Source organism: Fusarium oxysporum, chromosome 6, assembly GCF_000149955.1.
Source record: "Fusarium oxysporum f. sp. lycopersici 4287 chromosome 6, whole genome shotgun sequence".
Classification (NCBI taxonomy): Eukaryota; Fungi; Ascomycota; class Sordariomycetes; order Hypocreales; family Nectriaceae; genus Fusarium; species Fusarium oxysporum.
The window spans coordinates 762,855-789,507 of record NC_030991.1 but is presented as its reverse complement, the minus strand read 5'-3'; the positions used below and the strand labels follow the sequence as shown (position 1 = coordinate 789,507).

The window sequence follows — 26,653 nt, the reverse complement described above, 5'->3', positions numbered from 1 at the left end:
CTGGCGTGAAAACCACATGTTTGGGTGATGGGAACGGAAGAAAGAGGTTAAAAAGTATGGTATGAAGGGTCTTTATTTCTTTTATTTTTCTCTCCATTTATAGCCTTTCCTAACGCATGTACGCTCCATCAGGGGGCATGAACCAGCGGAACAGGCAAAAGCATCCGTGGAGTTTGACATGGTCAGGACTTCCAAACAGAGCTTTGGAGATCTAATATGCTGTTCAAGATGTTCACTTTTCAGCAGGGCTAGAATGATGGTAATCAAGAGCTGGCTCACGACATATGCTTCTACCTATCGAGCTGCATTAAACACCAATAGCCCACTTTAGGAAGATCACAATAGATGCTCCTTTCGAAGAATGTCTTTCAGCCGATCAATAAGATCATCTTTGTAACGGAGATCGGCTTCCAGCACCTGATACTTGTTTTGCAAGCGCCGCTTCTCCCGATCATCCTGAGCCTTTTTAGCTCTCAACCTCTTTACTTCTGCAACCAGTGCAGCATTATCAGCCTCCAGCCTTCCCTTTTCGAGGATGAGTTTCTTCTCACGAACTTCGTGGTCCTTCTCGGCCTTCAGCAACGTAACTAGGCGAGCTATAGACCAGCGCTGCCCTCAAATCAAACAAATCAAATCCGGGGTCATATTTGAGATATTTGATAACTCTCAAGACTGGATTTGTTGTTTGAAATATTTATTCAAATATTTCAATATTTCAAATCTGGCTCTCTATGCTTCCATGCTAACATCTCCAATCTCCCATTGGACCTCCTCCCCCCCACCTATTGTCGCCCCTAGCTTCACCGCACCATGTCTGACCCAGTTCTTAAGGCATTGTAACTTCTCCAGCGTTTCCGTCGTCATCGAAAGCCTCTGCGTCGTCAGCGTTAGCTTGGCTAGGCTGAACGACCTCTCGCAATCAGTCGCCATCGCCGGTATCGCGAGTATATCGAGAGCCAATTGGCTGATCATCGGGAATTGTCCCTGGTGAGCCATCCACCACTCGATTGGATCCTCAGTCTCTTGCGGCTCTAGCCGCAGATACCGCTCAAGCTCGCTTCCCATCACCGTGGTCTTCGCTGTCCTGCTTTTAATCCATTGCTTGAACACGCTAACTTCAGTTGTCGTCCTTGGTACGCTTAAGGATGTCGATGTGTCCATGATCATCTTCTGCTGCTCATCCACCGGCCGGTTGCAGTGGTACCAACGGTCCAAGTAGTCAGACAGTCCAATTTTGGCATCCCTCACCCACACAAGCTGCTCTTCCGACGCCCAGTTCACCTCCAGATAGTTCATGCCGAGTGATGGGTGGAGGATGATGGATGCAGCGAACAACGGTGAGTCTCCAAGCTTGGTGTAGTACTCGTTTAGTTTCTGCCAGGCAGCCATGATGGACAGTCTTAAATAGTGTCGGTGATCCTTTCCCATGTCATCGATTCCTAATGATCCTGATGGCTTGCCTGATCCATCATCGCATTGTCTCGAGCCACGATCTGACAAGGGGCCTTACCTGGACTTTCGCGGATGGATATCCGTCTCGCAATCCCTAAATCGAGCAGGAAGCTGCCGGTTACGGTCTGGTCGCCCTCGAGCCAGCTCGGCCTGCGAGTTGGTGTCCTGTCCCCCTGCCTCGTCGGGAACGGCATGATGGAACAGCTTCCGATCCTCTAGGTGTTCCAGCAAGTACTCCATACCCGCCATCACTTCCCAGAGCCGTCCGTTACCTCCTTCACTGCCCCAGCCCTGCGTTCTCATAGTCTGTAGATAGAATGGCTCAAGAATAAGTTTGATTTCTGCCAACAGTCTCCAGTCATCTCCCTTCAGCATGTCGGCCTCCGGTAGCCATTTCTCCACTTCTGGGTGGACCAAGAACGCCCTGATGTCTCCCTGCTTGACGAGCGCTCGAGAGATCATGAGATAAGTGGAGTTCCATCTCGTATCGTTATCCATTACGACCTCTAGCTCTGCCGTCGACTCACTCGCCAAGAGGTATTCTTGTGCTTCGTCGTTCTCGCATGAGATCCTTTTGAAGAGCTCACACCTCTGAGGGGAAGATCTGATGAATTTGACAACATTGTGGAGCTTTCCCACCGGCCCTTTCTTTCTCCAGTGTCGTAGGTCATCCTCGCGCCGGCCGAGAAGATCAAATACCTGCGATTCGGCCTCGAAAGACTCGAAATCTTCGCCGTAGAGAAAGGCGCGAGCAACCAGGTTCAGGATATGCCCATAACAGCGCATACGTCTGGCCCGAACGTCCGCCAGACTCATCTCTGCGTCGAGATCTCCGTAAAAGTTCACGAGACAGCTGTCGTTTGAAGATGCGTTGTCCGAGATCACGGTTCCGACTCGGTCCTCTATCTTCCATTCTCGCACAACTTGCCCGAGCGTCACCGCAAGACTTTCTCCGCTATGACACCCGAGCTGGCGACGGAGTGCCAATAGGCGCGACTGGTGCTTGCCCTGGCGGTCAAGAAAATGAGCTGTGACTGCCATAACAGCATGCCGATTAGGCGATGTCCACAGGTCGAACCCCAGATGGATTTTAGTAAGGGCATCTGAGAGCTCCTGCTTGATCTCATCTTTCTTAGACATGTACGTGTCATCCAGCAAACGGCCCATCGATTGCCGGCTCCATGGTATCTGGTCAGCTAGGTGAGGGTCAAGCTGCCAAGCGAGCTGCTGAAAGAATGTATCGCTGAAGAAGGAAAAAGGAACATTGGTGTTGATCAGAAGTCCCAGGCTCAGTTCTCGGATCATCTTGACTCTAGCACGCGGCACGGCGCTGTACTGCAAGCGTCGTCGCTTGGGCCGTTCAGATTCATCGGTTGACAGATCTGGATCAGCTGCTTGACTGCTCTCGAAAATCCTGTGAGACCTGGCGTTGGTCAATAGTGCTCAAGCTCGCGACGTCACATTCACATTCACATACTTGCGGAGATGGTCCGCTGCCGAACTCGTAGCAGCAGCGGCGAAGAACTCAGGCTGACCCTTCGCGTCACACAAACGACAGGCCCAGTAAGGACTCAAAGGACTATCGTTAGTGTCGATCTCAACAAGAAAAAATCCATGGCGCTTGATCCAGCTCTTCCGGCCCTTCGAGCCCTTCCGGGACAAGGACTCTTCCAAAACATATCGTTTGTTCCTCCACACTGCTCGCGGAAGATCTGCAACAGTAGGGTGGTCTGGCAATGCCGACTGCGTCGTCAGCTCGAATTGACTCGCCAAATTCCTCGGTGGTCGAAGAAAAGAAAAGGCAGAGGGTGGAGGCGAAGGAAGCATGATGTCGTCGGATTCCATCGGGTTAGGCGTCGACTCGTGGGAGGAATGGTACGCGTTGAAAGGTAAACAAACTAGCACCGACGCGACTTGATGTCGCGAGGACGGGACGTAAAAGTTAAGGAGCTACTTTCTCCCCCACCAGCCTGACCGTGGTACTGGGGTAGCTCACTAATGGAAGGCTTGATGGATGACTTTGATTGGCTGGGGTCGCTCCTCAGCCAGGTTCCGGGTAAGCTGTGAAAGCGCGGTCAACGGTCTGGCAGCATGGACGCTGGATGGCATATTGTGTATCAAATATATCAAATGTTATTTCAAATCGAGGATTTTGTATTTGTTTGATTGAAATAAAATTTTGGCATATTTGATTGATTTGTTTGGCAATTTGTTTGATTGGATTTGATCTGGGGGCTGCGCTGAACAGGATTCAGGTCGGAGGGAAGCTATTGCGACGACGTCGGTGTACGAAGCTGCATCAACATGTGGAATTCAAGCGAGATAGAACCGTCACCGAGGAGGAGTGCATTAAGAGAAAATGCTAGGCAAGAGCACTTGAGGCGAATGGACAGGTCGGGGATCCGAGGGCAGTAGTAGTAGTAGTATTTATTACGCCCGGGAGAACGGACCTCATAGGGCCTGTGGCTACGCTAAGCTATTCACGTATTCCCCGCTTTTCGTCCATTCGACACAAAAGAAAGCCCTACTGCTCTTCCTGTTCTTACTTTTCTAGCCCCGTTTGCTTGACTCTGCTTGACAGACCTGCTTGAAGGCCAACCAATACCATCTCCAAGTGTTCAGCATCTTATCTTCAGCAGCTGACGACTGGCTACTTGACAGCACCGTAAGCTCTCGACATTGTAGACCATCCGGCATGCATCGCAATGCCATCGCGATCGCCTCCAGCTCGGCGGTGTACGGGTTCTGATCGTCTCGTGACCCGAGCGTGGCCGAGTACCTGGCCACTATCCTGTCTGTTTGACCAGGCGATCTTTGGGCCACGATGCCGCCCATACCCACTAGACCTCCCCTGTCGGAAGCACTGGTCGCGATGACAATGTCGTTGACGTTCTTTGCAGCTATTTTCGCCGCTTCACGATCGGCCTCGCGTACAAGCGGCACCCGGTTGTACCACGGTGGTACCGCATAGGCCTCAATCGTTTCCATCCGCTCCGTTCCGCTGCCTTCATATGCAAGCGCCAGCTTCTTCAACGGTGACATGTATCTTCGACTCGCCGACACCTTGAGGGCTGCTAGTGGGTGCGTCTTTGGCACCGTCTTGATGTTGATGTACATCCGCATGCCTGCTTGAGCATGTCGCTCGCATACCGTCTGTATGTTGGCTTCTGCCTCCATCACTGCTGTCGCGACTGTCCGGAAAGCACCCGTGATGGCTCGTGCTCCTATCTTCTGAGCCCTGTTGAACCAGCTCAGTGCTCTTTCGTTTCGTGCATGCGACCACACGACCGAAGCGTAGTCCATCGCCGGAGCGACGGTCGCCGTAAACAGCTGCCTAGCCGTGCGTGGAGATAGCATCCTCAGTCTTCTCAGGCACATGGCCGCCGTGAGACCTCTGGTTGCCGCTTCAGCCATGTGTTTCTTGAATCTTAGTCCTGCATCCATGATGACGCCCAGGATCTTGGCCTTCCGCTTCGGCTTGATCACATCTCCCTTGATCGTGAACGGTATGCGGCTGGTACGGTCGATGACGCGGGTAAAGTGCACGATGGTCGTCTTGTCGCACTCAAATGTCGCTCCGCTGCGTCTTTCCCAGTCCAGTGCACGGTCGATGATGGCCTGAATGCCCTCTCTGTTGTCTTCGGCCGTCGGACCTGTGACCCAGGCTGAGTAGTCGTCGACAAACGCAATCGAGCCTCCGTTCGAGTCTATCCTGCTCTGCACTAAGTCTGCATTGAAGAACAGGAACAGTATCGGTGATAGTGGTGACCCTTGCGGGAGGCCAGCTTGTGGCAGTTCCCGTAGCGCTGATGTGTAGCCATTCACCGTGATGGTAGCCGTGCGGTATGAGCAGAAGGCATCGATCCACCTGATCAGCCCCTTTGGTATACCACGCGCCTCGAGTCTCTGCAGCAACCTGTCCTTGAACACGCCGTTGTAAGCTCCTTTGACGTCGAAGCTGACCAGACTGACCACTTTGCGATTGCGCCATGCTTTGTAGACCTGTTCCTGGAAGAGCAGTAGAGCCTGCTCTGCCGATCGCCTCTTTCTCGCACCGAAGTGATTGGTGGGTAAGAGTCCGTACGTCTCGGCGGCGTGCGATATACGGTCCGCCACTACTGTTTCCAGGATCTTGCCCAGCGTCGATAGAAGCGAGATCGGTCTCCATGCCTTGGCTATCTTATAGTCCCCTTTGTTCGGTTTCTTGAGTGGGATGATTTTGGCCGTCCTCCACTGGCTAGGCAATCGCCCTGTATCCAGTGATGTCCGAAACAGATGCAGGACCCGTTCCTTCACCACCGGCCACAGCTGCTTCCATACCATGGCTGGCAGTCCGTCTTGACCGGGCGCCTTCCACGCCTTGGCTTCCATCACCTTCTCCTCCACCTCCTCCATCGTGAGGTTCGGCATGGCCACTTCTCTGCGCCGTGGTCGCGGGCCTTCTTCTTCTATGTCTGTTGGCAGCGGCGGGAAGAAGACGTTGAGCAGTTCCTCCGCCTGTTCGACTTTGTCCTGCGTCGTTGTTCCATCAGTTCTCTTCAGCGGAGGCACCTTATCACCGTTCGCATCATGTCCGGGTTTGAGGTACTTGGCGGCTTGCCAGATGTTGGTCCCATCGGCGAGAAAGTCGTCCCAGTGCGTCTTCATCTGTCTTTTGATAGCACCATGGTACTCTTTACCCGTTTCTTTGGCTCGATCTTCCAGGCTGTCAATCCGTTGACCGGCCCGACGCCGGGCCCTTGCCAGGTTCCTCCAGAACGTGTACATCCTACGAAGCTTGGTGAGATCTGTTGTCCACCATCTCTTTGCGTGCGGTGATGGCTTCGCACGTGGGACTAGATCGTGGATAGCATCGAGGACCACATCCATCAACCTGTCTGTCTGTGTCTGGACATCAACATCCCACGGAAGTGGTGAGAGCTTTTCCTTCACCCTTTCCCTGATTGCGTTCCACGGTGCATTTTTAAACAACAACCTTGGTTCCGCTGTTCTCTCGGGCATCGCGAGATCAAACTCTGCCTGGATAGCCCTGTGATCTGATCCATGCTCGGTCGGATAGATGCCGCAGTATACCATCTCGTCTGCCAGCTCGGCTGATGCGAGCGTCAAGTCGATCGTGCTCTCACCACCCGGTCCTTCCCACGTCTTCGTTCCTCGTGGGAGAAGACTGAGTAGACCATGCTCATCCATGTCTCCTACCCGTCACATCGTCGCCTACTCTTCTATTCCTAATTGTCGTGTACCCCTAATTGTCGCATACCCCTGTCTACTTCTCAGGTGCTTGACTATCTCCGGTTTATTCCCATTTAGTCCATAGCGACTGATTTGTCCCATTTCGGTTGACAATCGGCGCGTCACACACACGAGTGAACGCGTACTTTAGCTTTCATAGCTTATCCACCCTACTGTAGCAAGAGCTCGATGTAATTTGTCGAATTACGCAGAATCTGGCCCGTGCACGCTTGACGTCCTTCCAATTTCCCATAAAATGCGTCGTAATACATCATTTTCGTCCGTGCACGCTCGGGGGCAGACTAAAATCCATTGCATTTCGGAATGGGATAACTTTTCAAAATGCCATCCACCAGCTTTCTCTCGATATACCAGCAATACAAGCGTGACACGGACATCGTCGCTTCATGGCTAGCCACAACTGCCAAGAAACATGGATACACGACCTCGCTCGCAGCACCCCCTACCGCAGGTGCGGCAGCCAACAAGAGTGCTGCCCCTCATCCGGCCGCCTGAAGGGCAAGGCGCGCAATGAGGCTAAGCAGCAGCAAAAGCAGCATGTCGCACCTTCAGGCATAGACGAAAAGGATGCACCTGATCCACCGCCGAAGCCAAAGTATGTGCTTGCCATTCGAGACTTCGTGCCGCTGGCCGAGTTCATCGCCCGCAAGTTGACAACAACGACTGCAACAGAAGCCAATAATGGGGCTGGGATCCCGTTGTTCTTTCGCACGGCCCTGGAGCGAGCGATCCGTGTCCGGAAGATGTTCTCAATGCACCTTAGCGAGACTAAAAAACATCTCAGCGTGCGCGCAAATACAGCGCATGCATATTTCGTCAGCGTGCTGGAGAAGGTTCGCTATGTCTTGTTCAAAGTTGAAGGCGGCAGCGGCGTTGCATTTAATATGGCGCCTGAGAAAGGCGCTACGAATGCCATCCACGATAACTCAGTGGTGGAAGCCAAGATCCGAGACTTCAGTCTATTTCAGGTGTTGCAAGTTTATGAGCCATCCGAGACCTTTTCGGACTCGCCCGATGTGGTGCTTCCTGCTCCATCTTCACCTATTGATCTCGAGTACACAGTTGAAAATGTCGAATCGGAGACTGAGTGCATATTCGCCTTCACAACCCTGCTCAAGGACTTCATCAAACTTCGCCAAGAGGTTAGTAACTTGTGGAATGAGTATCGCAGCGGGACGATCGACTTGGCTGCCGCTGCGGTTGGTGCCAATTTGGCTATCGAGCTCGCGCGCAGCATGGAAGAAGAGATGGCGCCGCTGCTGAAGAATCATGGTGGCGTGTTGGCGCTGCTGCCGAAGTATTTCGGCGCAGTCTGTCAATACCTAGGTCTCGATCCCTTCCAGAAGGAGCGGTTTTCTGACGATATGAACTTCGCATGCTATGATATAGGCGCCACGTTTCTGTACAATGCTGCTAGCTTGCTCGAAGCGATTCGGACGGCCGCGCCGCACAGCGCACGACAAATGCCTTGCTACACCGGTAAGTTCGGGTGGTATGACGCGCAGAGAGCGCATCTAGAGACTACGGATAACCGTCAGCGGTGGGCGCAGGACAAGGCGGCGCTTCTTGAAGTAGTACCCGACATCACCTTGCTGTTCGAAATCGAAGGCATCCCTGTGCTCGACGAGTTCGCGCGCGGCGTCAAATACATGTTCGAGACGCAGGAGATCCCGGTCTGGCTGTGCTTCGCGGTGCAGAACTACCTTGACACGCTACGCTCCTTCGGGCCCAACATCACGAAGGTCCTGGCTGAGTTTCATCGTTTCAACGAGATCACTGCCGATCTGCTCGATCGCGCAAACCTGGCAGACCATCATCAAAACGATGCGAAGAAAGATTTAGAGGACATGCGCAAGATGGTCACGGTCAAGCTAAACGGCGTGGATATATTTACTGCCTCCCGGATGGCTCTCAACCGCAGCAGTCGTAATGACAGGGCAAGCCGGTCTTCGTCCTTTCTCCTGCATAACCCGCTCTTCTGTGGCCTGTGGATTCACTACGCACGTGTGCTGCTCCACCAGACCGGCGTCAGGTACGCCGCCAAGCCTGGCGCCGTGCTGCATGCCGTGCAACTGTACACGGCGGTGCGTCAGCAGCAACAACAACAACAGGAAGAAGAAGAAGAAGAAGTGCACTTGGTGCCAGTGCCGGAATGGCCAGACCTGAACCGCCTCGTCGCGATGCAAGGACTCCAGGCCTTCTTCGTCGGCACGGAGCCGCCGGCATCGCTACAGGCCCACTTCAAGAACTACTGCATGAGCCGCGGCGTATCGCCGGCCAATTGGCTCGCAGCCGCGAACCGGCGCAAGGGCAAGCAGGGCAAGGTGCTCCTGCAGAGGTCGCGCGCCGGCATCCGCGAACTTAAGTTCGGGGCGCCAGTGTCGCTGTGCTGTGCAGCGCGGATGGAAAAGCGCGCGATAGCAGAACCGACAAGGAGGGCCTGGAATGCCGAAGTGATGCAGAAGATCTTGGAGACGAGTGGTTGGTTTAAAATGCAGCAGGAGGAACAAGCGAAGAAGGACGGGGCCGCTGAAACTGAGTCCCAGGCTGGAGCTGCAGCAGATAGGAAGATCAAGGCCAAAGCCAAGGCAGCGCCAGCACACCCAACTCTCACCGCGCCGCAGCTCGTGCACTACATCGCCCACGCCATCCAGACCGAAATGCCCGACCTCGTGTTTGATTACTTCGCCATGCATAAAATGGCACGAGGGCTACTCGAGAAGGTGCGAGCGCAGGCAGACGATATTGGCCTACCTCTTATGCCGTATGTCACAACCGATGTCGCCGATATCGCGGGCCTCGTACTTGCCGTAGCGGCTAAGGAGATGGCGTCCAAGTCGGGGCAGAGTCAGGGAGTGCTTGGTAAGGTAGCGATGGTGATACGGGAGTATGTAATAGCGGAGTTAGATGTTGACAAATGTCCTACCTAAATACGAAGGTAGCAGAGGAAACTGTTTATCAGTATTATTCCTGCATTCAGTAGCTGCAAATGAGCCCTGTTTATGTTACTAAGGCCATGCTCAATTCCTCCAATATCCTCTTGTCCTATCTTAACAAGACTGCGCAGTGCGTTGAACCAACCATTGACTGACAAAAAAAAGTTTAAGTCAAAATTTCCCACGCTTTTTAACTCCAGCTGAGGTTTTTGAGAGACGTGATAGATGATTGCTGTTATCTTTTGGTCGCGTCTGGCGCCTGGCTGCATAGATTTCGAAGAGCATAGTTAATGGTAGGTTATCTTGTCTTTCCGTAAGGCCGATAGGAATCGACGTGCAAGATAATGGGCCATCAATGCTAGTACGGAGTTCGAATGGGTTTCCGGACTCGAGACGGAAGGCGGCTCCTCCGGACATATTTGTGCTGTGTTGCTCGCGCAGTCTCAGAATTTCACCCTTCAAGGAGGCCACCTCTTCTTCACATCTTTCAAGGCTGGCCAAAAGCTTCCATTCACGAAGCCGAGCCATTCTTTCGGTCGTCCTTATAATCCGGTTTTCCTTCCCCGCAACCTGATCGCATACTTTACAGTTTTTGGTTTCGTCTTGCCGCCCATATATAAGCTTCAATCCGCAGGTCTCCGATGCGGTGCTCTTTGTTGCATTGTTCGCGAAACTTGCCCCACCTCCAATTGCCGCAAGCCCAAACAACCTGGTCGAAGTAACACATGGTGAAAAACTGAGTGAGGTAAAGCGAAACAGAAGAAGATTTTAGCTTGGAATCGGCGTTTTTTGAGCCTGGCTGCGGGGGCTCTTTGCTTATCTACACAACCAAGAGCTATTGCTTAAGACTTTTCGAAATTTTATGGCGACTCCGTTTTAGTGGACGTGAAATTCAATTTCGTGCTCTTTACTACGTAGTAGTCAATCAAACAGGGGATGCTGTTGCTGGCTGCTTGTCGTATGAGAAATCACACAAGACACACTAATCACCAACAATGTCTTCGCCAACCGACGAGCAGGGGTGAACCAACAGAACGTAGTACCATCCAGGACCACCTAGTGGGCACCCCCACCTAATGGACCACCAAAATTTCAATCTTCCCATACAAAATCCAAATATTGATGCCCGCAAAAACAGGCCCGATTTTCAATTAATAAACGAGGCTTTAAAGAGAGTTTCTATGAAGTTATTTGAATTTTACTCTCTGCGTGGTTTTTTGACCTCCCGACCGCTTCGTGTGCGCTGGCAGTGCTTTGTTACGACCGTAGAGTCGTCACGTTCGTCCTCTAACCCGACACCCACCTCAACAGCGCTGCCCTCAAATCAAACAAATCAAATCCGGGGTCATATTTGAGATATTTGATAACTCTCAAGACTGGATTTGTTGTTTGAAATATTTATTCAAATATTTCAAATATTTCAAATTTGACTCTTTATGCTTCCATGCTAACATCTCCAATCTCCCATTGGACCTCCTCCCCCCCACCTATTGTCGCCCCTAGCTTCACCGCACCATGTCTGACCCAGTTCTTAAGGCATTGTAACTTCTCCAGCGTTTCCGTCGTCATCGAAAGCTTCTGCGTCGTCAGCGTTAGCCTGGCTAAGCTGAACGACCTCTCGCAATCAGTCGCCATCGCCGGTATCGCGAGTATATCGAGAGCCAATTGGCTGATCATCGGGAATTGTCCCTGGTGAGCCATCCACCACTCGATTGGATCCTCAGTCTCTTGCGGCTCTAGCCGCAGATACCGCTCAAGCTCACTTCCCATCACCGTGGTCTTCGCTGTCCTGCTTTTAATCCATTGCTTGAACACGCTAACTTCAGTTGTCGTCCTTGGTACGCTTAAGGATGTCGATGTGTCCATGATCATCTTCTGCTGCTCATCCACCGGCCGGTTGCAGTGGTACCAACGGTCCAAGTAGTCAGACAGTCCAATTTTGGCATCCCTCACCCACAGAAGCTGCCCTTCCGACGCCCAGTTCACCTCCAGATAATTCATGCCGAGTGATGGGTGGAGGATGATGGATGCAGCGAACAACGTTGAGTCTCCAAGCTTGGTGTAGTACTCGTTTAGTTTCTGCCAGGCAGCCATGATGGACAGTCTTAAATAGTGTCGGTGATCCTTTCCCATGTCATCGATTCCTAATGATCCTGATGGCTTGCCTGATCCATCATCGCATTGTCTCGAGCCACGATCTGACAAGGGGCCTTACCTGGACTTTCGCGGATGGATATCCGTCTCGCAATCCCTAAATCGAGCAGGAAGCTGCCGGTTACGGTCTGGTCGCCCTCGAGCCAGCTCGGCCTGCGAGTTGGTGTCCTGTCCCCCTGCCTCGTCGGGAACGGCATGATGGAACAGCTTCCGATCCTCTAGGTGTTCCAGCAAGTACTCCATACCCGCCATCACTTCCCAGAGCCGTCCGTTACCTCCTTCACTGCCCCAGCCCTGCGTTCTCATAGTCTGTAGATAGAATGGCTCAAGAATAAGTTTGATTTCTGCCAACAGTCTCCAGTCATCTCCCTTCAGCATGTCGGCCTCCGGTAGCCATTTCTCCACTTCTGGGTGGACCAAGAACGCCCTGATGTCTCCCTGCTTGATGAGCGCTCGAGAGATCATGAGATAAGTGGAGTTCCATCTCGTATCGTTATTCATTACGACCTCTAGCTCTGCCGTCGACTCACTCGCCAAGAGGTACTCTTGTGCTTCGTCGTTCTCGCGTGAGATCCTTTTGAAGAGCTCACACCTCTGAGGGGAAGACCTGATGAATTTGACAACATTGTGGAGCTTTCCCACCGGCCCTTTCTTTCTCCAGTGTCGTAGGTCATCCTCGCGCCGGCCGAGAAGGTCAAATACCTGCGATTCGGCCTCGAAAGACTCGAAATCTTCGCCGTAGAGAAAGGCGCGAGCAACCAGGTTCAGGATATGCCCATAGCAGCGCATACGTCTGGCCCGAACGTCCGCCAGATTCATCTTTGCGTCGAGATCTCCGTAGAAGTTCACGAGACAGCTGTCGTTTGAAGATGCGTTGTCCGAGATCACGGTTCCGACTCGGTCCTCTATCTTCCATTCTCGCACAACTTGCCCGAGCGTCACCGCAAGACTTTCTCCGCTATGACACCCGAGCTGGCGACGGAGTGCCAATAGGCGCGACTGGTGCTTGCCCTGGCGGTCAAGAAAATGAGCTGTGACTGCCATAACAGCATGCCGATTACGCGATGTCCACAGGTCGAACCCCAGATGGATTTTAGTAAGGGCATCTGAGAGCTCCTGCTTGATCTCATCTTTCTTAGACTTGTATGTGTCATCCAGCAAACGGCCCATCGAGCCTTTCCGGGACAAGGACTCTTCCAAAACATATCGTTTGTTCCTCCACACTGCTCGCGGAAGATCTGCAACAGTAGGGTGGTCTGGCAATGCCGACTGCGTCGTCAGCTCGAATTGACTCGCCAAATTCCTCGGTGGTCGAAGAAAAGAAAAGGCAGAGGGTGGAGGCGAAGGAAGCATGATGTCGTCGGATTCCATCGGGTTAGGCGTCGACTGGTGGGAGGAATGGTACGCGTTGAAAGGTAAACAAACTAACATTGACGCGACTTGATGTCGCTAGGACGAGACGAAAAAGTTAAGGAGCTACTTTCTCCCCCACCAGCCTGGGGTAGCTCACTAATGGAAGGCTTGATGGATGACTTTGATTGGCTGGGGTTGCTCACCAGCCAAGTTCCGGGTAAGCTGTGAAAGCGCGGTCAACGGTCTGGCAGCATGGACGCTAGATGGCATATTATGTATCAAATATATCAAATGTTATTTCAAATCGAGGATTTTGTATTTGTTTGATCGAAATAAAATTTTGGCATATTTGATTGATTTGTTTGGCAATTTGTTTGATTGGATTTGACCTGGGGACTGCGCTGGCTTTAACTCGCCCAAACTCACACAGCCAACTTTATTATAGCCTTGGTGAATCTTTACTCTCAAGGCTACATGTCTACATTGACTCTTCCATTTAGACAACCCTCTTATCTAAACCCCACCTCTCCGTTTTGCTCCTGTAACAGCTGTAGACCGTAGATAAGCTGCGAAGACCATTGATAATGACATGTTACCGCTATTGAACAATTCTCAGATCAGGAGCTACGCTGCGAGAAACCAAGGCAATGCAAGCAAACTATGAAAGTAATCCGCTACAAAATATAAAATCGAAGCAGTTTAGTAAAGTAAGAATAACTCACGCCATTAAATCAAATGAACTATGTTTGTTCCTTACATTCTCACGCCCAGCCTCTTCCATTTCTATAGCCATGCTTTAAACAGCCTTTTTCTTTTTTTTAAGGGGGGATATTTCGCATCGTTATAAACAGTTAAAGTCGCATAGCAATTGCCCTCAAGATTATCTGATGGCCCCGAATAAAAACAACTTTCTTCTCAAATAGTACCATTACAATGACAAGGTTTTCATGCCGTCCCCTTACTGTAAGTCATTCTCCTTGTATGCATTATGATACATGCTAGCCATCCTGTTTCATATTCAGTATAAACTCAATCTTTCCTTCTAACTCGAGGATCCGATTCCTTGCCATATCCAATACTTGCCCTCTGCTAAGAACCTGGCCAAGGCTGGCTGCCGTGTCCCTGCCAGCAAGGCTACGCCCCTGTGCCGCTGGCAGAACTGCGAGAAGCCTTTCAAATTGTGTCTTAAGACGGGCACGGTAGTGTTTCTCAACAAGGTTATGGCATTCTCGGGCGCGCAACTGATTGCTTGGAGTTGCGCTACGACGCTTGCGGTTTTTTGATTTGTGTGATGCTGGCCGAAGTTCAAGTTCACCGTTGGGAGCAGGAAGTGAGATATTCTTGCTGGGGGCCTGTTGATTCGATGGGTTGCTCTCCTCATGAGGTCTCAAGGGCCCACATGTCGCCCCCCTCGGCGTTTCTGTGTTGGTATCAGGACAAATATAATCAACGCTCGTCTCAAGTCTCGGTTGGCAGGCCATAGAAAGATCGGCTTCCAGCAAATCAGAAAGTACAGATGACCTGAATGTGTTGGTAAAATGCTCAGAAGCCAAATACTCATTCATATTCGATATATGATTCTTGATAGTGGCTGTTGTTATGACCTTGTAAGTTAAGTAATGGCTCTATCTGTTAGTGTGGAATCAACTCACCCTGCCCCAATGAGCAATCAGGAGGCATCTGTAGACAATTATCAGTGCACTGGCCATTTAAAGTTAGATTAGGCGAATGTGTAATGCCTAGATATTACTCTCTAAGGCCGATCGTAAATAGCGGTCTGTGAGAAACTTACTTGAAACTGCGATTCGTCATACCCTCTGGCAAGGGTGTCAAGGGTACCATCAACCTCCATGACAGCCATTTGGGCGTTAGGCCAGTGGTTTAAGTCGGTTGGAAATTTTAATGAATCTTTCAAAAGGAATATCAGATGATTTACAATGTTGTACTGCAACACTTTACGATATCATCCAGGAGCAACTTACCTTATACAAATGAATATAACCATTCTATCTTATGGCTTACTCTCAACGGGAATTTCAGGGCCAATAACGGACTACATATCAACATAGTGGCGAATCGTATGTCCTATCGACTGATGTGAGCAAGTCCAGATCGATCGTATGTCTTAACAGCCGGGCACCTCCACGTCTCTAGAGTTTCATCCACCTATTGATTAGTTATCAGAGTAAAGATAACCCCACGGAGGAACCGGGTTGGGCGGCCGACTCCGGACCGGTCCCTGGCTTGGCCAACGAAGCCTGGTCTGGATGGCGGCCTAGACCGGTCCATACCTTTAGTTGGATTTTGATGCGTCAGATGGAGTGTCATCATCAATATATCTTGAATTTGGCGAGATACTATTATTTGCCGCTAGCCTATTAATTTTGATGGAACGTGTTGACAACTTTGGCTAAAATAGCTGAGCAGGCGATGCATCTTAGCATGATATTGCGAGCTGGATTGCTGGAATTCGTACTGTATGCGCCTTATCGCAAAGGATGCCGTGGTTATTGGAAAGTGTCGTGAGAATTCGGCCACTAAAACCTCCTTTTCAAAACCACCCGCGTAATAATCATGTGATTGATGAAGAGATGACAGGCAACATGGAACAGGCCGGATGTGCGTCAAGCTTTGCGAATGCTCTTGTAGCCGTCATCTGACTCTTATTGGTAAGATCTTTTGATTTCTCAGCCATCAAACTTGACTATGACCATGCTAAATTGAATTCTAAAGGATTGATTTAACCTATTCTCAATGTCGTCTTGTTGTACTGTCTAGATCCTATAACCTCCGCTGGTAAAACCAAAAACCAACACTAACCTAGAAATTACAAACAGTTTTCTATTATGATTCTCCTATCACCTCAACCCGTTCCTCTCTGAGACATCACGCGCTATCACCCTCCCCTCCGCGATCGGTGTCACGACACCGACAAATTGCCCCTCGTCCACAGACCGCCGCTGCTGCCGCCTTCTATGAGTGGCGTACAGCGCTGAGAAATCGATATGCACTAGTGACTGTTTGCACAGACGAAGGATCCTACTTATACAATTTGAATTATACGCCCCTCAAAATAGCATTTCCCTCTCATATTCATCACCACTATGTTTATCGAAACACTCATCGCTCAGGGTCCGTCGACAGAGCCATATGTGACAGTTCCCAGACGCCAGATTACTCAGAATGCATTAACCATTCTAACACAAAACTGGACCTGGCGTGAAAGTCTTATGCCTGAACAAGATATCGCTGCATCTCAAGAAACAACGCCAAAAACACTGCAAGATGATGAAATAGTCGCCAAAAGGCTCTCCAAACGACTATCATCCTCGTCGCAGAATGCGAGTAACGGTAGCAAGGAACAGGATTCTTGCCAGTCTCATGTCGGCTCCAATCTCTCTACCATCGCTTTCAACAAACAAAAACTAGCAGGAGAGGTTCAAAGGTGGAGAGACTCGGTCCGTAGCCAATGTTCCGAGCCGTTGGAGTCTTGTATTCCTCCTGACAAACCTGACGATAAGTCGCCACAAAGTTCAGAGCGACTGCTCCTCAAAGATAAAGTGAAGAAGGATCAAACAGATCTAGACACTCATGGCAAGTCTTTGGTATCAGGTCTCCGTCAGCCCAGACGACCGAGATCCAGAAACCCCGCATGTACTAAAACGGTGCATTTCGCACCAGATCTGGAACAAATTTGCCGCTTCTACGGCACCGATCGACCATCAGCAGTCAATTCCGTTTCGGCACTTGTTGATGACTGGCGTCGAGACAAAGTCTCATCATCCTCGCACCATGAATGGCCCTGCAGGCTAGCATCTTCCTACTACTGGGTTATCAACACTCCCAACTTCCCGCAAGATGCTGTGGCTCGCCAATCGATGCCTGTCAGACTCGATGAGATAAAGTTTTTGGCTCATGAAACGGCCATCGTGGGAAGTGTTGTCGTACCATCCAGGACCACCTTGTGGGCACCCCCACCTAATGGACCACCAAAATTTCGATCTTCCCATACAAAATCCAAATATTGATGCCCGCAAAAACAGGCCCGGTTCTTAATTAATAAACGAGGCTTTAAAGAGAGTTTCTATGAAGTTATTTAAATTTTACTCTCTGCGTGGTTTTTTGACCTCCCGACCGCTTCGTGTGCGCTGGCAGTGCTTTGTTACGACCGTAAAGTCCTCACGTTCATCCTCTAACCCGGCACCCACCTCAATCATCGACTCGACCTCCCCATCCACATCCACCTCTATTTCTGCCTCCTTTGAGTCGGGAAGAGCTTCTCCAGTCGCTAGAGCCTCCGCTAGAGCCATGAATCGTCGGTTCGGGTTTGGTACCGCCTTTCTTTTCTTCCCTCGCCGCAGCTGAGCCATCTGCTCCTCGAGGCCAGTAATCCGCGTATTCTGAACGTCAACCTTCATCTCTAAAGCTTCCAGCCCTTTTGCAATCTTACTGTACTTCTGCCTGGTCGGACGACTTAGGTACTTGGCCATTTCCCTTACTTGCCGACTCGTTTTCGGCGTATCATCTGAGTGCAGTTGAGGAGGGCTCGGCGTCTTGAACTCTTCCAGCAGTTTTTCTTTGTCCGGTTGAATTTCTGGATGTGCTAGAGCTTTGTAACGATTTATTGGCCAATTTCCAGTAAACCTCCAGCCGGATAAGATAATCTTCTTCCTCATGCCCGCTTCCCTCGCTTTCGCGTATGCCCGAATAAAGTTGACTTTGTCAACCGGCGCAGAATCGGTCAAACTAGCCAGCTTTTGGAGTTCTTTCCGATACGCACCTTTTATAAGATTAAAAATTCCATTATCTAACGGCTGCAAACCATGGGAACAATGTGCTGGTAAGTAGCAGCAGTAGACATTGTTCAGAAAGCAGGTCGCCATCAACTCGTCCTAACTACTTGTTAATGGCCCTATAGCGGGTAACTCTGCGGCGAAAACACCAAAATGCTTACCTGCGCATGACTCCCGTGACCGCCAAGGATAATGAGTCTCGCATCCGATGCATCACGAGGCTCCGTTTGGGGTAGATAGACGTCTTTCAACCATTCGAGAGCTATATGGTTGTCGGTCCAGCCGTTCGGGGATGTGATGTAGTGCCAGTCCGCTATTAGTTCGAATTCATTCAGAAACCACTGTTTCTGCAGCTCTTTCCCTTTAAAGATAATCCCCGGTTTTAAAGAGCGGCCAGTTGCGGTGACAGCCTCAATAAACGAGGTCCAAGTGCGCGACTGAACGCCCTTCAACAACGCCTTCTTCTTCGGGTCAGAGCTCCCGATTACGAGGCTGTCCAGGCCTCATGGACAATCAATTAGCTATGCCTTATAAAAACCCATAGAGTACTTGTAGAAGACTTACCGAAACCCACCATTATGCCGCCCTCGTCCACGGTAACCGTGTTCTCAGGCTTGATCCAGCCGTACTCGTTCTCCCGGATATCGAAGTACCAATTGACCGCCTTTGGAGTAAATCCGTCAAATCTGGCGGCTTGACGTTTTCCAATCTTGGTAGATAGTTTTGGGTGACGTTTGACGAACCTGGTGGTCCAGTGCTTGCCTAAAGGTTTGTTATCGCCTTGTTGTTTGAGGATGGCCTCGACACAGGCACGGAGCTGGCTGTGCGAGGGAGCATAGCCCAGAGACTCTTGTCGCAGCACCCAACGAAGGAGAGTCTCTTCCTGGCTCTGTTGAAAACAATGGTGGACCTGGATCCGTTCATTCCTGCTCGCTTGACCGGAAAGTCCCGCAGTAAGGGTCGACCGAGGTACTCCACGTTTCTTGGCCGCCCCCATCCGTGACAGGCCTCTATCAGTAATATCGAGTATAGCCTCAGCTACTTCGTCTCTGGTATAAACATGGCGAACCAGTACGAGAGGAATTCTGATAAGGAAATTAGGTGAAAACTCGGCTTAAATGGATGGAGTCGCGTAGGATAGATGAGGCGAAATGCGAAAAGTTTCAAAGGGTCAGAGAACTAGGCCATGAGGCACGAGGCGGAGCGGGGAAAAGTCAAGCGGATATTGAAAATTCATGAAAACTGCTATACAATATATGTATGGTTTTGTGAATATATTCGTTCCTGGCTGAATGCGATGTACTTGAAAATTCAGAGTTTGTGTGGGAAGATTGAAATTTTGGTGGTCCGTTAGGTGGGGCACTGCTTATGTGAAGCTTATGGGGATGAGCAGCTATCCCCCCTACTTTGTTACCCCTTTCACTACTAATGTCCACATATTACTATCCCTTGCGTCATCATACATCCGCTACTAGGAGCCAGTCAATTTGCTGACCTCCGTAGGCCGACACCTTTGTACCTATCAAAGGTTTTAAGATAATCAGTAATCTGGCTCTCCTATGAGTAGAGGGAAGCTTATGAGCATAATCAAGGAATTCCCCATCTTCTATCACTTTCCCGTTGTGAGTAGCCTTCTACCACTATTCCTTACTTCATGAAACCTCAGCTACTAATGGCCGGACCCTTAGGCTCTGCTACCAACAGCTATTCAATATGCCTACGTCCATATACTGTCATACTTGCGCCTAAGAGGCTTACAGGATGACCAGTAATGGGCTTACCCCCTTATCAGTGGCACAAAATACTCGTAGGGTGATCCGATTTGCCGCTCTACAAGTAAAGTTGATTCAATGGTTTAAGCACCAAATTCATCCACGTTCACGACCTCGCCCTGGTCAGAAATGTCATAAGCACAATGTCTCAAACCACTCAGAACCTGTCTAGAGAAGTCAAGCTACTATAATTGTTGACTACTCTATAAGTCTTGACCAACCTTCAATCAACGCGCTTCAAAATCTCTGATATAAACCCCCAAGCATATTCACTCGTATCCATTACCAAACGTTGAAACAATTGGCTCCGCCACAGTTCAACCGCTTTGCAAGCTGTATACATATCCACCAAGCCTCTCATCTCGTCAGATTCAAGAGTATTTTCATAACAGAATCGCACTAATCGAATTATGTCGTCGATTGCTTCCTCGTGCACCGTGAATTTTACTAGGATTTGCTGCAGTTTGCGAAGGCACAGGACTTTTAATGCAGAAATATCATAACAATCAGCAAAGACATACAGGCGTGCATGGGAAAGAAAAATAACCGAGAAGTCATCCTCAGGGGCATTGGTTTCTGCTTCTTGGTCTGTGGCCGCGTCTGGATAAAGCTTCTTGAACTGAGCCCACAGGTCTTTATCATTCAAAGGCGTAAGATCTTCGGGGCCAAACATTGACGGCTTCTTTTTCTTGATTCTTGTGATCTTTTGGGACGGAAAATTGCTTCCAGTGGGGGAGGGCTCTCCGATTGTCGTGTGATCCCGAGTCTGACGTGGTGCAGCCTGATAATCCCCAGTGTATGCATACTGGCTAAATCGAATGAACGTATCCGAGTCAACATCAGGCCATACTACACAACGATCGTTGGCTTCCTTCATGTCTCCATTGATGAGCTTTTCGAGAGACTTTGACTGACAGGCAACGATGTAGCTGTGCATGAAGAATTGTTTCTTCTCGCGGCCGACGATGAACTTGAAAAAGTCAGATTGGAGAATACTATCTCAATTATTAGAACCACTGAAGAATTAGGGCAATATCATCATTACTTCTCATAGGAGAGTGTGGCCATGATGATTGAATGAATGATCGGCGAGGTGGAGAGGACAGAGGAGAAACTGTAGTTTGTTATCATCCAATATTACTTTCAAGAGTCGGGGCAAGGTCCATCAGTATCCTTATCAAAACCAGCATACTGGAAATACGTACATATGACGATTTGTAAACGTTATAGAGCCGACGCACTGTGTTGCTGCGCGTTACCGTAATTAACAATTGTTGGATACATGTGACATAAGCCCGGAGGCTGTGGCACCAATCTTAGGCCAGCACACTGTCAACGGGAGGTAATAGCGCAACCTAGGTCCAAACATCAGATCATGGCTGCATTTCTAAACGGATCTCAAGAGCTTCTTTTGCTCCATCTGCGAGCGTCAGATCATAGTTGTGATTTTATGTTTGAGGGACATGCCCCTTCAATTTTTTAGTTGGTTCAAACATAAGTTCAAGCCACTTCCTACGACGGTGAATGCAATCCACTTTTCGAAATGTCTGGATTTGGTGAGAAGCCTTTCGGGTTATCGCAACAGCGCCCGGCCGGCTTTGGCGCATTCGGGTCGAACATCTCCGACTCTAACCGTAAGACATCATCCTGCGAGCTTACTCTCCCTTTCGTAGAGCAGCAACACCTTTGTTGCTTCAGTAATTGACGGATCATAGGTCCCGGTGGCTGGACTCTTGGTTCCGGTGCGCCATCTTCTACTGGATCTTTTGATGCCACAATCAGATCGTCTTATGAAACTTCTGGCAGTAAGACCCTTTCAACGCTATCTGTCGTATGGTGCAAACTACGATAGAGAAACCTCCTGTTTCAGAATTTATAATACTAAGGCCCCATTATCAGATCCCGCCACTTCCTTCGGGACCCGGTCGACGAGCTCGGCGGCCGCATTCCCACCCGTGACAACTACTACCAGTACGCCAGGAATCTTTGCCACTAGCAGAGGCAATGCCACTAATACTTTTGGTTCGACTGGATTTGGGGTCAAGTCCTTTGGTTCAAGCGCCATGGAAACGGACTTCGGTACAAGTATGAGCCCAAAGACGACTCAGTTCGGTTCAAACGCTCCGACAGGATTTAGGGCCCCAACCATGTCCGCGTTTGGGGCTCCGAGCCAGCCCTTTGGGGGTTGGGCCTGGGGCAAGCCTGTGCCGGATACCTCGAAGCAACTGTTCTCTCCATTTGTGGAAAGTGAGCTGGGCAGCCGGCAGAAGTGTTCATATCAAAATCTTTGCTTCCAAGGTCCATACCAAAACTCCTCCCAAGAAGAGCTGAGGCTTGCAGATTATGCCCTCGGTCACCGTTACGGTTCATCATTTGGGTTCGGTGGCTCAAGCTTTGGAACTGGTTATGGTACATCAATGCAGAGAAGTGCTTCTGGTCCACCTCAGATTTTTGGAATGGGCTCCCAACAGGGGGCGTTTGGCACTGGTTTTGGAGCCAAACCAACTGGTGCAACTGGCTTTGGATCCGTTCCTACCACTACTTCGCCCTTTGGACAGGCTAAGGCCGGCGAAACCTTCGTCTGGGGTCAAAAGTCTCAGGGTCCAAATGTGTTTGGGACTCAACCCCACGGTTTTCAAAGGCCAACAAGCAGCCAAAGAGATTTCGGAGTTTCTGGAAGCCCGGGATTCGGTTTTGCTCGACCCTGTTATGGTAGTGCTCCAAAAGAGAGTTGCACTTCGTGGTCGGGTCCTTCCATTTTCCAGGCCCAGGGTCAACAACAAGCACAAGGATCGACGTCTTTTGCTGAAGCAAAAAAGCCAAGCAGTAGCCAGCCGCCTACGGGATCTACCTTTAGGACAGATTTGAGCACTGCTCCTAATCCATTTGCTTCTGCGGCTACCCAAGTATCCGCTATTTCAGGGCCCTCAAGCACAAGTCAAAGATCTTGGGTTACTGAGAGGTACGCAACTACTCAGCCTGGGCAGCTGGCAACACAACTCCCTAGCACAGAGATGCCAGTTAGTCGAGTTCAAGTTCCTCAATCATTTGGTCAACAGACTCAGTATGGACAGACTAGCTCTCCTTATTACCAGGTTCCTAGAAGGCCTTCCAGTGACACAAGGCTCATTCAGCAACCATTACAAGATGCTACTCGCGCAACCATTCAACCACAGTTGGTCGCGAAAATTGACGAAATTACTGCCTACGGACCACCTTGGTTATTCTTGACGACAGAGGAGAAACAGCAACAGCAGGACCAAGGCCCGCTGGCCGTGCGGCGGGCAAGCAAGGGTAAACTCAGAAGTCAATCCATACCAGCTGGATTTTCTTTTAGAAGCCCTATATTCGCACCTCGTCATGTGCCCCAAGGCTCTCCTAAGTCCGGCTTTCGTCACGGGTTGTATCCCGCGTCATACCCAGTCAAAAAAAGACCTCTGAGCTCCGACTGGATGCGTCCCCCAGATCTAGGCGATGAACTGATCAGGAGCCCGTCTAGAGGCGGCTCTGACCACCGTCGCACCAGTGAAGACACAATATCAACCGGCGGCCATAGAAAGGGCTTGAGCACAGTCGAGAAATCCCTCTCACAGATCTCCAAGCAGTTAAAGACACTCGAAATTAACCAAGACCGAGGTCGAGATCTATTCGTGAGTTCTTCCAAGCGCAGGGGTCAAAAAGAGAGTATCGGCACAACAGCATCAACTGACCTTGTCGACCCCGGTAGGGAAGGAGGGGCAAAGATCAAAGCGCCAGGCACTACAACTGAGAGCAGCGAACAAGCTAGTAGTCCACCCAGTCCAGGTAACGCTCTGGTAATATCAGACCACGGAGTGGATGTGGAACAAAACAAAACGATGAAAGTACGGCAGCCAATTCCCGCCGGGGAGTACTGGATACTACCTTCAAAGGAAGATATTCTTGCTATGAACAAAGATCAGCGCAAAAGGGTGACGGACTTGATCATTGGCCGGGAGAACGTTGGTGTCATTCGCTTCAAACATCCAATTGACTTTACGGGCATTGATCTTGAGAGTTTGCTCGGTGGTCTTGTCATACTTGAAAGTCGATCAGCAACGGTCTACCCCGACTCCTTTGGACTCAAGCCCCCTCCTGGTGAGGGCTTTAATGTCCCTGCTTCAATTTCCTTGGAAAATTCGTGGCCTCGAAAGAAGACAAAAGGAAAAGGTCTGTCGGAGGAAGAGGCCAAGCGTCAAGTGGCGAACCATATTGAGCGCCTGAAAAGCGTTGAGGGAACGAGATTTGAGAGTTACAATGAGGAGGACGGAACCTGGACGTTTTCAGTCAATCATTTCTCGACCTACAATCAAATCATATACAATAATTAACTTACTGACTATTCATTTACGGTCACTTCATGTATTTAGGAATCTTTGGTTAACTGAGAATTGAAACCTTCCTGCCCTCGTATTGTAGAGCTCTAATGATCACAGCTTCAGGAAAACCTCTGGAGGACCTTTAGAGGCTTGGATTTGGAACTGAGTGAGTGCAGACTTGCAATGTTTGAGAATTGACAGAGTAATCCGATAACCTCTTAGTTCCACGAGGCGAGTCTTTCGATTAGGCATTATCGTAATCACCTGTTCTTGCTGCCGGTTGGTTATCTGACAACACACAAATCGCATTTCAGTACGTAAATTCCCTAAAATACATGACCCAGCACCCAAATTATGAATCATCATACTATCGGAAGCCTCGGTGGCCACCTTAATACACTCTCATTTAGCCGCTGAATGGTCTCGTGCTTGTACAGCTTTGGTGTATTATCTCCTCTCACATCTTCAAAATGCTTAATAAAATAATGGGAAGTCTGAATGGTTGCGGTCACAAGAGCAGCGTTGCGCTTCATCTTCTTTGGCGACCCCTTATCGGTGGCACCCCAGCTTTCCCATATGTCCAAAGTCTTGTTGGCGGAACGTGTCCATGCCATGTTAAACCTTTTGAGATTTCTTATGGAACGTTTGGCCCGGTATTTACAAATGGGCTTGCACGGTCGCTTGCGATGCTGGGAACGATCTGAGTTCCTGTGGCGATGTGATCTGGCTTGGCTGAGATCAACAGCAGAGTTTGTCGGTATGGCTGGTAGCTTCTTCTAAGATCGGGTAAGTCTGGCTCCTGTAGGGTGAAAGGTCACACCTTGCTCAGGTCTTCTGCGTTCTGGATGGTGAAAAGGATATCGTGGCGGTCTCGGCTCGATCGAGATGGACTTGGGCGAATTGGTAGGCGACTCATTGTGAACATGGCAAGGTTTGACCTTCTTTGAATACGATGTAGATGAAGGCGTCCTAGAGCTTCTGGTGACTGCCATCGTGATTGAGAAACCTGATTGAGTTGACTTCTCCAACTGACCTGGTCTGATTGTTGCGCCTGGTTCGTGGCGTTCTGTGATGCAACTCAGCAATTCCTCCTTATCGAGCGAGCTTCGAGCAACATCCGAGCGCGTAGTGGTGACAGGTTCAGACGCCGTAACTAAGTGCGAGAGTGTTTGAGGGGCGAGCCGTAACTAAAAGCTCGAGAAGATATGAGAAATCTACATGTTGCCGCAAACCATCCCGACGCTTTTTCTAGGAGGCCTTGCGCGGCCACCTGAAAGTCCGGCGGCCGCTGTGCACCTTGAAGATGATTCCAGGGGAGGTTATCCTTGACGCGACAAAATTACGCCAAGTGGGCAATATTACTCGTTGACTCATGCCGCGGGGCGGGGCGAGCCAACTAAGCTTGTGAGTGTATCCAAGTGTGAACCAGAATGTGGTGATGTTACTGATTGTCGAATTGATTCTTTGATCAGTCTGTCAAAGAGGGGCACCTACGGTGTGAAAGAAAGCACGGGGTGGCCGGTATCTAGGCCCTACTCAAGTAATACACATCCCATGTTCATCGTTCAGGTCGACGAATATGGATTTGCCATGGGCCAATACCAATCAACTACTCAATTCCACCACAGCCTTTCCACTTGTTATTCACTTACTTCCAATCTGCTTTAGGTTTGTTTAAATCATTATGAGGAATATTTTTTAGTCTGGCTCACTAAGCTTTACTTTGTTACGCACTTTCCCCGTCATCAGCAAGTTTATTAAAAAAGAACAAAAAGAAAAAAAAAAGAAATCAGACCACACCGAGCAAAGAACGTTGAAGCATTTGTTACTGATGACGCACCCATGTGTTAACTGTGACGATTTTCTACAAATTAAGCTTAACAGATCACCTTGAGACACACAGTCTAATCCTCAGCTTGAACAAGTGTTCGCCAATTAGCTCGCGTTGGTCAGCACGACACCACCATGTTATCTCCGGGCATCTGCGGAGAGAAGAGTGCCGTATAAGTTACCCTCCAAACCAAAATTCACCAAGTTCATAGCCTTATGACCTCAGCAGTTCACGAACTTCACGAATCGATTTCTCACCAAACTCCGCAGAGATGGCGTCAACTATCGCCCTCCCACAAACTATGCGAGCTGCGCAATGGCGCTCAATCAAAGGTGGCATCGAAAAGAACCTCAAGATAGTCGCGGATGCAAAGCTTCCTAGATCCGCTCACTGCCTACCAAAAGGTCACACACTCGTCAAGGTAGCATACGCATCTCTCAACCATTTCGACTACAAAGTGGCCGAAATGCCTCTAGGCAGCATCTTGTTCACTAAGCCCGTCACGCCCGGGCTTGACTTTCCGGCACGATTGTTTCCACCACGCTTGATAACTTCAGCCCCGGCCAACGCGTTCTCGGTAGAACTAAATTACCCACTGGAGGCACTTTGGCAGAATATGTCGTGGTGGGGGAAGCCGGAATCGCTGCTTTGCCTGACGGCGTATCCCTCAGAGAAGCAGCATGTGTCGGCATCTGTGGCACAACCGCGTTACAATGTCTCATGCCGTTCGTAAGACGAGGAGACAGGGTCCTCATAAACGGTGGTAGCGGAG

The 26,653-nt window shown here is 50.0% G+C and overlaps 7 protein-coding genes across 7 annotated transcripts; 5 read left to right on the top strand and 2 right to left on the bottom strand.

The window, feature by feature from the left end:
* The first annotated feature begins 4,061 nt into the window (after positions 1 to 4,061).
* FOXG_07089 (uncharacterized protein) lies at positions 4,062 to 9,787 on the top strand. Its single transcript, XM_018385721.1, has one exon. It carries the CDS (start codon positions 7,092 to 7,094, stop codon positions 9,633 to 9,635), a length of 2,544 nt encoding a protein of 847 aa, XP_018244385.1. The 5' UTR covers positions 4,062 to 7,091; the 3' UTR covers positions 9,636 to 9,787.
* Positions 9,788 to 14,146: 4,359 nt separating this feature from the next.
* FOXG_07087 (uncharacterized protein) lies at positions 14,147 to 15,009 on the bottom strand (the record flags this gene model as incomplete). Its single annotated transcript, XM_018385720.1, has 3 exons — positions 14,147 to 14,752; positions 14,801 to 14,828; positions 14,963 to 15,009. The coding sequence occupies 3 exons, from the start codon at positions 15,007 to 15,009 to the stop codon at positions 14,147 to 14,149; spliced, it is 681 nt and encodes a 226-aa protein (XP_018244384.1).
* Positions 15,010 to 16,252: 1,243 nt separating this feature from the next.
* FOXG_19639 (uncharacterized protein) lies at positions 16,253 to 17,176 on the top strand (the record flags this gene model as incomplete). The annotated part of the gene is made up of 1 exon (XM_018399900.1): positions 16,253 to 17,176. One exon carries the CDS (start codon positions 16,253 to 16,255, stop codon positions 17,174 to 17,176), a length of 924 nt encoding a protein of 307 aa, XP_018244383.1.
* A 2,620-nt stretch (positions 17,177 to 19,796) lies between these two features.
* FOXG_19638 (uncharacterized protein) lies at positions 19,797 to 20,781 on the bottom strand (the record flags this gene model as incomplete). The annotated part of the gene is made up of 3 exons (XM_018399899.1): positions 19,797 to 19,881; positions 20,235 to 20,708; positions 20,759 to 20,781. 3 exons carry the CDS (start codon positions 20,779 to 20,781, stop codon positions 19,797 to 19,799), a joined length of 582 nt encoding a protein of 193 aa, XP_018244382.1.
* Positions 20,782 to 21,256: 475 nt separating this feature from the next.
* On the top strand, positions 21,257 to 21,709 carry FOXG_19637 (uncharacterized protein; the record flags this gene model as incomplete). Its single annotated transcript, XM_018399898.1, has 3 exons — positions 21,257 to 21,347; positions 21,429 to 21,518; positions 21,600 to 21,709. 3 exons carry the CDS (start codon positions 21,257 to 21,259, stop codon positions 21,707 to 21,709), a joined length of 291 nt encoding a protein of 96 aa, XP_018244381.1.
* Positions 21,710 to 23,570: 1,861 nt separating this feature from the next.
* Positions 23,571 to 24,062, top strand: FOXG_07086 (uncharacterized protein; the record flags this gene model as incomplete). Its single annotated transcript, XM_018385719.1, has 1 exon — positions 23,571 to 24,062. One exon carries the CDS (start codon positions 23,571 to 23,573, stop codon positions 24,060 to 24,062), a length of 492 nt encoding a protein of 163 aa, XP_018244380.1.
* A 2,090-nt stretch (positions 24,063 to 26,152) lies between these two features.
* On the top strand, positions 26,153 to 26,614 carry FOXG_19636 (uncharacterized protein; the record flags this gene model as incomplete). Its single annotated transcript, XM_018399897.1, has 1 exon — positions 26,153 to 26,614. The coding sequence occupies one exon, from the start codon at positions 26,153 to 26,155 to the stop codon at positions 26,612 to 26,614; it is 462 nt and encodes a 153-aa protein (XP_018244379.1).
* Positions 26,615 to 26,653: the final 39 nt, after the last annotated feature.